We start from the raw sequence: 11,979 nt of genomic DNA on the forward strand, positions 1-11,979 counted from the left end.
TATTCACACGCTTTGGAGGAGACAAAAACCCCACTGTGTGTAAGGCGGTAATCTTTTTCTTTTTGTCGAAAGCCTACATGCAAAGAATACTGCTTTCAGACGAGCACGACATGTACATACCGTGACAGCCTTTCTTGCGCTAGCGTTATTGACACGCCAACTGATAAAGCTTTCAATCTGAAAAAAAAGTCGATATCATTTATCGATAAACGACCCTGAATTACAAACAGACCCAACACTCTACACTACCCGTCATGAAAAAAACACCCTAGGCATAAATGTTTAATTGCAGATCTGTGTGACTAGGCAATTTATTGTAAAACCAGTTAGATGACTAGAGAGGCAATCCATTCCCCTACAATCCTCAACAAACAGATTAATTATACATTAATCAGTGTCTTGACTATGGAACCTACAACTCAGATACCCCCAAAATCAAATTCGCAAAAGCAAGGTTCCTGCGTTAAAATTGACACAAAAATCAGAAAAGCTAACTCGCAACAAGTTTTGCATGACATTTAAAAGAACAGTGAAATTTGTATCCAAACCTGTTAGTTTTGTTCCCTAATCTTGTCTTATACAATAAACGGCCTCATCTATTGAAGAAAATAGCTCTCATAACTTTTGACAATGCTATATTCCCCAAGAAGATTGACCTGAAAGCAACAAAAAAAGGATTTTATGGTGATAAGTTTTGCTGTTTATTGTCGCCGAGTAGTTTTCCAGCGTACTATTTTTTATTTATTTTTTTTAATTTTTTTAATTTTTTTTTTTTTTATCTCAGCGTACACCAAATTAACTTTATTTTAGCGCCTGTGGCTTTGTCGCCCGTCCAGGACGCGAATTTTATTTTATTGTAGGCCTACTGGGAAAACCAATGATATTTTCTACATGCAAGCAATCTCTTCGGTGGAGCTAGTGTGGTGTCCGCTCAGCTTGTGAGCCTGGCACCTTTGTACAAGACGACTGAAGTGGTGTTGGAGCAAGTTTGTTTTAAAGATTGTTTTAATACACATACTTTTGCATAATCATCACCAGAACGAACATCAGTGTTTTGAGAAAACAATCCAAGACATACAGTTGCAGTGGTGTTCTTGCCAGGAGTAGAAAGAGTTGTTTCATCACTCTCGTGTAAGTAATTTCCATAGCAAACTGTCTCTCTATCTGCAGTTATTTTGGGAGAGTTTACAGTTTCAAGCAGTGACCAGCGATAAGGCCCTGCGCTCACCTATGTGACTTCAGCAGGACAGACGACGCACTGCAGATTATCCCAGCCCCGTTACACGTTGCGTGAAAGGAAAACAGGCCAAGTACTCGTCATAATCCCTATCGCAGCATCAATAATATGCAGAGCGTCGTCTGTGCCGCTGATACTGCGCAAGTATATTCTGCCCTTATGAGTATACGTGCCATACTTTGCAGTAGTGTTGTGTTGGTCTCGAGTGTGGATCAGAAGCAGTCAGCAATATGATTGTGTCGGATGTGCTTTACAGTTGCAGTTAAAACCCGAACAGAACATCCCGGCTAAAAAATTAGCCATAATCCTAAGCGTCGCGCTTTTCCTCTTACAAAATGTATACACTCTTCAACAGAGGTTAAGGACCGGTCAACAAAATGCATGAGCATTTGTGGAGGTATATTTCTACAGTGTGTTCATTTGTCAGTGTGTTAGCATTTTAACATTGCTACAGTGTACTATTTTGTCAGTGTGTTAGCTTTTGAACACAAACAGATGACCCTTTTTTTCAGACCGTGCTTTAATTTGTTTTCCCCTGGCATGATTTGCGCCGATTTCATAGGACTTTGAAAACCAGAATCTGTCCCCGTGTTTAGTATGCTGAAAATGCTTCTGGAACAACACTCACAGTCCTTTTGCGAGTTTAAAAAAAGGAACTTTGTTGGAACCCATGATTTTTAGCACAGTGTTAAAGACAGTATTCATTTGTTGCCCGGTCTTGAACCTTTTTGAAGAGTATATCATTTTATTACTCCCTTTTCCATCGCACTAGGAACTTTAATTTATACCCAACGGTTGCCTTTTGCCACTCTCACAACCGCATTCAAAGAGGGCAGGGAAGGACAGCAAGGACTGTCAGGCGATTACGTGAACTATTTCAAGTTACATCTCATTGTAGCGTCATGAGGGAGGATAAAAACCAAGGAAGTGACTCAGAAATGATATCGCGCAACCTTGCAAATTGAAAGGAGGAAGCGATACTCCTGCAATGAACACTCGTTGTGTTTGTGTTTATCTCAGCTCGTGTTACGATATGGGAGCGGCCTATTCTTTAAGCCAATTGTCAGCCCTTTTAACAGTATGTTTACGGTTGAGGGGGTTCAGCATAGATCACTGAATGTTTTTTCTTTCTTGTTATTCATTGTGTGCCTCGGTCGGTAGGTCCGACGTCCCGCGTGCGCGCGTCAGTTTGTGCGTGCGTGCGTGCGTGCGTGCGTGTGTGTGGAAAAGAATGGAGTGTGGAAAATAATGGCTGCACTGACTACATCGCAGCGATACGCTCGCGGATAAATTGTTCTTCATTCTGTCTCACAGTATTATAGTGTCTATTCAAATGCGTGAAGGATCTGTCCTCGATTTTCACTGAGACATTCTTGCGTCCCCCTTTATCTATCAATTTGGTTAACATGCATCGTTTTTTTGTGTGTGTTTTGTTTACAATTTTAATGACATTTTGAGAGTTCGTCACATCAACAAAAAATCAACAGGTCGACCTGCTGGTGAATGATTCGCTCTGTCTTTGATTATACGTTCTAATAAGTTTGCTAACAACTTTGTCTTCAGGCTATGATTACTAGGAGATCAATCTAATCGATGGGTGAACGTGGTTCCGAGAAACCAAGGAAACGTTGTGAACTTCAACATGTCTTGTGTCCATCGTGTGGCCACAGCAACAGGCAGACTTGTGCTGCGTGTGGTCATTCACTGGCCTCTTCTGCCAGTAAGACGGTAGGTGATAAAGTATTTTCGAAAGGGTGGGTGTATTGCTGTATGAATTGGAGGATGGATGGGAAGATGGCCGGATGGATGGATTGGCAGATTAATGGATGAAAGAAGTGAAAAATGGATGGGATAAGTAAGGGTAGGAATTGAGATCGAGAGAAAGAGGGATGAATTGAAGAAGACGAGAGAGAGAGAGAGAGAGAGAGAGAGAGAGAGAGAGACAGAGAGACAGAGAGAGAGACAGAGAGAGAGACAAAGAGAGAGACAGAGAGAGCGAGGGACAGAGAGAGACAGAGACAGAGAGAAAGACAGACAGACAGACTAGACTGACAGACAGGCAAACTAGACTGACAGACAGGCAAACTAATAATACGAGAATTTATAACGCGCACATAATAATATCTCACCACAAGGCGACTCAAGGCGCACTCATACACACTTTAGCATGCATCACATTAAGATGACAAGGCAACAACACAAACAGAGACACGGCACTCAAAAGTAAGTATGACTAGACTGACAAAGAGAGAGATAGAGAGATAGGGAGAAAGAGAAGGAGAGTGATTGAGTGAGTTGGGAGGGGGGGGGGGTGATGAATAGTGTCATATGTTTGACCCAGTCTCAATTTTCCCACAGGTCAAGATAGGAAGAGTTGCTGGTGATGTCAGAATTAGTAACCGTTCCATTGAGATCAAGCCGCAACGAACTGACGGTACTCTGTCTGTCTGTCTGTCCGTCTTGCCCTCTATCTCTCTTTATTACCATTCCAGTGCACCATATGGCTTTTCGACCAATCAGGACTGATTCTAGGTGACCCTCTAACTGTTATAACGTTCAGGCAGGGACCCTTTTTGTTTATCACGCTAAAAATTAACAAGACGTACAAAGCCACAATTTAAATTAACAATATCAGCGTGATTTATTCTAAAGAATGACACTTCAAATGCTGTAAGATAATACTCTCTTTATCTAAAAATACCTAACCAGTAAACCATTTGAGTCTTGAGTCTTGAGTCTCTCTCTCTCTCTCTCTCTCTCTCTCTCTCTCTCTCTCTCTCCTCTCTCCTCTCTCCTCTCCTCTCCTCTTCAGTCTCTCTCCATTGATAAACACACACACACACACACACACACACACACACACACACACACACACACACACGTACGCACAATTACACCTACTAGGCTAGATAGATGCTACTATCACTGTTTTCCTCTCTTAATTTCTGTTTTAAGATGTGTACGAATAAAAGACGACCAGCTTCCTCTGCTCTCAACTTGGTTTCCGTTTGAGAAAAAAGTAACGGGGTGAAATATCAAGCAAAAACAAATTTGGACAATTACTTTTTTGAAGCGTCATTTCTAATTTACAGATGCTGTTGGTATCTTGAAAAAGACCCGATCAGGAGACTGCACAATTTCAACGGTGAACAATTTAACCTTGACTCAACAACACACTACCATCAACATTGACCGAAAGATACCGGTTAAAGTTCACGTTGCCACTGATCCAGAGGAACTGCAGTCAGGTGAGTTGATACACTCTTCAAAAACAGTTAAGGATCGGTTGAAAAAACGGATCTAATTATAAACAAATGCCAACAAATTAAACATCGACATAATAATTAAAAGATTAATGTGTTTGAATTAACACATGAACAATGAGTCTTGACCTAGAATTTTGTTTGGCAGGCAGAGTTATTTCCCTCTGTGGGACTTCTCAAAAGCTTCTGCATTTTGGAAGAAAAAGGGTGTTTTTTAAAGCCCCATGAAATTTGCAGAAGGCATGCCAGGACAAAAGGTTGTGATGCACGTGCTACAACAGAGTCCTGGCTATGAACATCGCTCACCAGCTTGTGTTTAAAGGTTGACACGTTGACACAATTATGCACAGTAGCAACATGCCCCCACGAAGAAAACTGAGCGATGTGGATAGAGGAAGGGCAATAGAATGGCTACAAGACGGTGTTGCTGCCAGGCAAGTGGCCCAGAGGCTTGCAGTGGCTCCCTCTGTCATTATCAGACTAAAACAGAGATTCCACGCAACTGGAAGAGTGCAGGAGCGACAACGTTCTGGTCGGCCCAGAGTCACCATACAAAGAGAGGATCGCTTCATTCAGAGGCATGCCATGCAACAAAGAATGGCTACGGCAAATAACATTAGGCAACGCCTACAAGCTACCACCAACACTGTTGTTAGTGGTCAGACGATCCGAAACCGCTTACACAACTTTGGCTTGCGTGCAAGGCGTCCAGTCCGAGGAACAACCCTGACTGCTAATCACCGAGCAGCTCGCCGAGCCTGGTGCACTCAACATGTGAGGTGGCAACGTCAGCAGTGGGCTCAGGTGTTGTTTACAGATGAGTCCCGCTTTTGCTTGGAACCTGCTGATGGTCGCATCCGAGTGTGGAGGCGTCGCGGAGAGCGCTTCGCAGAAGGCGCTGTTCTGGAACGACAGCGTTTTGGCGGAGGCTCTGTGATGGTCTGGGGAGGGATCAGCACACGTCTAAGGACACCTCTGTACCATGTAGTGGGCAACTTGACCGGTGTCCGCTACCAGAATGAGATCCTGCAACCCCTGGTCGTTCCAGCCCTCCAAGCGATCGGCCCTCGTGCGATTCTTCAGGATGACAACGCACCTCCCCATCGCTCTGCAGCTGTAAACACCTTCATCCAGCAGGCCAGGGTCAACAGGATGCTGTGGCCAGCCAACAGCCCGGACCTGAACCCCATAGAGCACATGTTGGACGAGCTTTGTCGTCGGGTACAGCAACATCACCCTCCTCCTGCCAATCTGGGTCAACTGCTGCAATGGCTCCAGCAGGAGTGGAATGGAGTTCCCAGAGCATTCACATGCAACCTGATCCACTCCATGCGCCAACGATGTGTTCAATGCCTGGCACACAACGGAGGGCACACGCGTTATTGACACTGATTCACATTGTTGTCAATTCCATTTTCGAGGGTTGTCACGTTTGACACACTCTGGCTAAATTGTCGCTGCCGCGTTCGATCTTTGCTTTGTTTGTCATTACTTCTTGGTTCTTCAATTATATAATATAAGAAAATGAAAGAATTCGGTCTTGTCTGTTTTGTGTGGCGTGCTTGTAAAAAAGTGATCCTTAACTTTTTTTGAAGAATGTATATTCGAGGTGATAAGGGCTGCTGTCAAACGGTATTATACGTTATGCGCATGTTTCGCCAAGAATATAATATTTGACACAAAGCGAGACAGCCATGCTCTACTTTGGACAGATATGCAAATAACATGTATGTGTCGACCCGTTTTTAGCAAGGCTACGTTTATCTTTTTACGATTGAACAGAAAGACTTTTGAAGCTTCGACCAGACGCCTAAATATTAGTTAAGTTTTCTAACGTCATGGAAATCCAATGTTCAACCGATACAGAATCTGTTATCGGATTTGAGATAAACTTTTCATCCATTTACGTCACGAGATTTGTTTAACTATATACAGTTAAAACCAGTCAAACGAAGACATAATAACACCCCAATAACTTAATTTTGCTATTTATATTAATACATATTGATACATACAAACTCACTGTCGCATGTAGTTCCAACCGGTGGGTGTGAATGGTTAGTAGTTTCCTTCGCGGTATTTTCAAGTAAGAACCGGCAACATACCGGATGCCCGCGATTCATAGAAATACTGACACACTTAATTTTGAAAGGTTCTAAACCGCAACCGAGTTTTGCCTGAGTGTGTACTGTTACGGTGTTTTAACAAGTTTCGACAAGAACTGCTGGCTTATGTAGAGAAAAGAGAACTATTAGGTGTTTTGGTATCAGGTACAAATGATTACCAGATGCAGTGAGTTCTGGTACAACTCGAGAGTATATCATTTTCTTTTTGAATCTTAAATTTCAGCCACAGATGGAGTGATGATGCTGAGGGCAGACTGGAGCGGCGTATCATCAGAAACATCTCAGACATCATTGACACAAGAAAGTCCACCAGCTGCAGCCTCAGACCAGCCCGCGGAAGAGTCCCAAAACAAAGAAATAATCATCACAAGACTCATCAACAAGCATGCCGAAGGATTCTTTGCCGAAGTGCTGGGACTCATCCAGGAAGACTTGCCAGAAAAGATCGTCAAAGAACTCTTCAACCGATTCCATCTTCGCTTGCTGGGTCTCACGAAACGTCTCGAATTCCTCATGGAAGTCGACAGGAATAACTTGAGTGAGGCTCTACGTCTGGAACCAGAAATCCAGGAGGTTTTAGCGGAGCTCGTGCCTCATGCCCGTCGACAGGAAGTGACGTGGAGATCGTTTTCACACCTCCCTGTGCAGAGTTCTGACCAAAATCATAACGATGCTAACGCCTCAGGAGAAGCGGAATCAGTATCACAAGTTGCTATGCAGAATCCAGGACGGCAGAACTCTGAGGCGGGGGTTTCAAGAGATGTGGAATCAATCTCTGAGGATGTGGTGTCAAAAGAATCAGTATCACGCGTTTCTATGCAGAATCCAGGTCGGCAGAACTCTGCGGCGGGGGTTTCAAGTGATGCGGAATCAATCTCTGATGATGTGGTGTCAAAAGAAGCAGCCTCCCTGTCACACTCTCCAGTGCAGTGTTCCGAACATCAAAATGTTGAGGCTGAAGTGTTCAGAGAAGTCACAGCACGTAAGTTTGACAAAAGAGAGAGAGAGACAGAGACAGAGAGAGAGATAGACAGAGAGAGAGAAAGACAGAGAGAGACAGAGAGAGAGAAAGACAGAGAGAGACAGAGAAAGACAGAGACAGACAGACAGAGTTAGACAGAGAAAGACAGACGGAGAGACAGACATCTGATGCTTCGTAAAGTTTGCAGACTTAGTTTTGCTGCTTATATGAGCATGCCAACGTTGTATCAGTAAATTCAGTGCCGCTCATTGTAAACAATTCAGTAAATATTAATGAATCACCAAGCTTGCCCCACTGCCTAAAGGACAGTCTTTGCTGGAGTTTTTAAGTATTGTCTTTTTTTTCAGCAAAAACAGACATCGACCCGATGCTGACCACACCAGAGCGTGCTTTCAGTTTGACACCAGTATCGGCCAAGGACACAAAGAAACCGTACATCACGGCCATAGCCAGCGCAACGGACAACAGACTCTTCATGGCCGATAAAGCCAACAGAATGATCAAAGTCGTCGACCTCAGAGAACCTGATGAAGCTCCTGTGTCTGTTGAACTACAGGCAAGTCCGTGGGGTCTGGCAGTCTTGTCCGACGGTCTGGTTGCTGTGACGACAAAGACTTCTTCCGTCTACTTGCTGAGCGCAGAAGGTGATCAGATGTCTGTGAAGTCATCCATACAAACACGCAGGTGGTACGTGGGTGTCGCCGGTAACGTTGATAGCACGCTCGTCGTCAGCTGTCGTGAACATTCGGATGACCCTGAGAGAGTTGACGTCATTAACCGTCGAGGTGACGTAGTGATGACGTTGGTGGACAGCGTCAGGCTTCCAGAACTGAAGTCTGTGGGGTCTCTCTGCGCTGCAGGCGGTGACGTCTTGGTTTCCGACTTTTGGGGCCACGCTGTGTACAGACTGACCATGGCTACCGGTGAGATAGTGGACACGCTGACCCACACCGACCTACAGAATCCTCAAGGTGTAGTAGTGGACAAGGCTGACAACGTTTACATTGCAAGTACCAACTGTCACTGTGTGATGGTCAAATCCGCCAGTGGTGAGTGGAGGCGGCTGCTTCGGGGTCCTGACGACAGTGAAAAGGGGTGCAATTTCCCCTGGGGTGTGTGTGTGTCAGGGGAAGGCGTGGTAGTTGTGGCGTGGTGTAGGCCGAGGGTACAGGGTGTTAGCGTTGTTGTTGGGTATACTCTCACATAGGATGATGTGCTGCAGTGTTGTTGTGTTTGAGGTTTTTTTTAAGAAAAAAAGGGAGCGAACAATGTCCATTCTTTTAAATAGTTTAAAGAGCTTGAGTGGAGTGATTTGTAACATAACAGAATTTACAACAAGAACAGTGCGGTTTTTGGCAAAGGGAGAAAACCTCTTTCCTTTTGAAATATTCTTTCTCTGAACAAGAACTGCAGTTAGGTCCCGTGGGCGAAGCTGTTATGCCACTGCCGCTACCATCATATGCCCTTCAGCACCACCAATGAAGAACCAGAACGTGTGTTAGACTTTACGTATTACCATTGCATAGAAAGTATGTGTTCATTGTTTTGTTGTACAGCTGCAGAGACGAATGTTTTATTCTAAAGAAATTGTTATTGTACATGCTCAGACCAAATATTTCTGGAGAAGCGGTGCCAGGTATTCGATAAATAAATGAATAACGTGCAAATCATGACAGCCATACAGAAAGAGAGAGAGAGAGAGAGAGAGAGAGAGAGAGAGAGAGAGAGAGAGAGAGAGAGAGAGAGAGACAGACAGACAGACAGACAGACAGACAGACAGACAGACAGATAGACCAAAGACAGACAGACAGACAAACAGACCCGAAAGTATTGTCCATCATTCAGAAGCCTACAACCCCCCTGCGCAGTTTTCCAAACCCCTCACACACACACACACACACACACACACACACACACACACACACACACACACACACACACACAGACACTGATTGCCACAGTTCAGAGAAGAGCCATCTTTCTTCGCACTGTCACATCCATCGCCTGTCTAGGATGACACATGAGGAGATCGTCTGCAGATTGGAGGGGGTAATCGAGAGTTATCTGCCTTGGCCCCCTGCTCAGATTGCCCGGATGATTACGTCACTGCAGTCAAGATATCCGCCAAGGTAGGAATGTCTGTGTGTCTCTCTCTCTAAATTCAAAAACAAAGAGACTGCCAACGTTCCAAACTTCAGAATCAAAAAACAAGAAAGGTAAGTTGTTGGAACGTTGTTATAGACAAAAATCAATCTTTTGTGTGTGTGATTGTGACGTAATTTTGTCAATAAGAACGTTCCAACAACTTAATTTTCTCGTTTTTTGATTAGTCTCTCTCTGTCATTCTCTGTCCATGTCTCTCTCTGTCTCTGCCTCTCTCTTCTTCCTTTTTCTCTCACTCTTTCTTTTAACAAGCACAAGTGGAGGACACAGATGATAAAAATGTGTAATTGCTTCTGCTGAGAGTTGGAGTAATCTCTGAATAATCTCGCATTTTTCTTCACCCAAGAAATGTTAACATTTGGAATATAGCGGAAACACGTCAAAAAGGGGAATGTTGACGAATCTGCCCTTTAATCTCCCTCCCGTCCGGGCACTCGCCTCCCCCCTCTCCCGGGCCTCTCCTGTAAAACTGTAACGACTCTAATGATTAAAAGCACAATGGAAAAAGTTGACATAAAATAACAGAAAACAATCATGCATTTACCAGGAATCAGGAAACTTGTTCCCCACGACTCATCTTATTGGGTGGATGGGACTGGGTGGCCGAGTGGTAACGCACTTGCGCTCGGAAGCGAGAGGTTGCGTGTTCAGGCCTGGGTCAGGCCGCAATTTTCTCCCCCCTTTCCTAACCTAGGTGGTGGGTTCAAGTGCTAGTCTTTCGGATGAGACGAAAAACCGAGGTCCCTTCGTGTACACTACATTGGGGTGTGCACGTTAAAGATCCCACGATTGACAAAAGGGTCTTTCCTAGCAAAATTGTATAGGCATAGATAAAAATGTCCATCAAATACCCGTGGGACTTGGAATAAAGTAAAAAAAATTCCATCTCACACGGCATTAAGTCTCAGGAAACATGAATACACGCATGCAGGAAAAAAAATAAAAAATATGGGTAGCGCCGTATATTGTATGGCAGCTCGCTTTCCCCAGGGAGAAAGCAGCCCGAATTTCCATGAGGGTAACCTCACTGGACTATAAATCTTATCCAATCCAATCCAATCCAATTGTGTTCAATATTTAGAGCGCTTTTTGTTTTGTTTTGATTCTTTAATCGAATTTTGTTCATTGAAATTTGAATAGAAAGGAACAAAATCAAGTGGTAGAGACGGTGGTATCATCACAGGAACGAAATCGGGAAGAGAATATGAAAACCCTGAAGGTAAATTGCAACAAAAAACAAGTCGCGTAAGGCGAAAATACAACATTTAGTCAAGTAGCTGTCAAACTCACAGAATGAAACTGAACGCAATGCCATTTTTCAGCAAGACAGTATACTCGTAGCATCGTCTGTCCACCGCTCGTGGCAAAGGCAGTGAAATTAACAATCCAGAAAAGCGCGGTAGCGGTTGCGCTGAAGGGGTTAGCACGCCTTTCTATATCTCTATTCTTTTTAACTCTCTGAACGTGTTTTTAATCCAAACATATCATATCTATATGTTTTTGAAATCAAGAACAGACAAGGAATAAGATGAAATTGTTTTTAAATCGATTTCGAAAATGTGATTTTAATCATAATTTTTATATGTTTAATTTTCAGAGCTTGTTTTTAATCCGAATATAACATATTTATATGTTTTTGGAATCAGAAAATGATGAAGAATAAGATAAACGTAATTTTGGATCGTTTTATAAAAAGATAATTTTAACTACAATTTTCAGATTTTTAATGACCAAAGTCATTAATTAATTGTTAAGCCTCCAAGCTGAAATGCTATACCAAAGTCCGGCCTTCGTCGAAAATTGCTTGGCCAAAATGTCAATCAATTTGATTGAAAAATGAGGGTGTGACAGTGCCGCCTCAACTTTTACAACATGCCGGATATGACGTCATCAAAGACATTTATCGACAAAATGAAAACAATATCTGGGGATATCATACCCAGGAACTCTCATGTAAAATTTCATAAAGATCGATCCAGTAGTTTACTCTGAATCGCTCTACACACACACACACACACACACAGACACACACACAGACAGACAGACACACACACAGAGACACACACACACACACACACACATACACACACACACACACACACACACACACACACCAACACACACACACACACACACCACGACCCTCGTCTCGATTCCCCCTCTATGTTAAAACATTTAGTCAAAACTTGACTAAATGTAAAAAGGGGG

The 11,979-nt window shown here is 43.4% G+C and overlaps 1 protein-coding gene across 1 annotated transcript; it reads left to right on the forward strand.

Moving 5' to 3' along the window:
- The first annotated feature begins 901 nt into the window (after positions 1-901).
- Positions 902-9,166, forward strand: LOC138954711 (uncharacterized). Its single transcript, XM_070326487.1, has 6 exons — positions 902-1,131; positions 2,801-2,965; positions 3,596-3,671; positions 4,330-4,485; positions 6,850-7,608; positions 7,956-9,166. The coding sequence occupies exons 2-6, from the start codon at positions 2,831-2,833 to the stop codon at positions 8,813-8,815; spliced, it is 1,986 nt and encodes a 661-aa protein (XP_070182588.1). The 5' UTR covers positions 902-1,131; positions 2,801-2,830; the 3' UTR covers positions 8,816-9,166.
- The last annotated feature ends 2,813 nt before the right edge of the window (positions 9,167-11,979 follow it).

Source organism: Littorina saxatilis, unplaced genomic scaffold, assembly GCF_037325665.1.
Source record: "Littorina saxatilis isolate snail1 unplaced genomic scaffold, US_GU_Lsax_2.0 scaffold_1067, whole genome shotgun sequence".
Classification (NCBI taxonomy): Eukaryota; Metazoa; Mollusca; class Gastropoda; order Littorinimorpha; family Littorinidae; genus Littorina; species Littorina saxatilis.

What these genes read in the sequence shown, in the direction of transcription:
- LOC138954711 (XM_070326487.1), top strand. Translation starts at nt 2,831, where the DNA reads ATGGGTGAACGTGGTTCCGAGAAACCAAGGAAACGTTGTGAACTTCAA. An exon ending in CCTCTTCTGCCAGTAAGACG is followed by an intron (nt 2,966 to 3,595) that starts GTAGGTGATAAA and finishes ATTTTCCCACAG; the next exon opens with GTCAAGATAGGAAGAGTTGC. An exon ending in GTTCAGAGAAGTCACAGCAC is followed by an intron (nt 7,609 to 7,955) that starts GTAAGTTTGACA and finishes CTTTTTTTTCAG; the next exon opens with CAAAAACAGACATCGACCCG.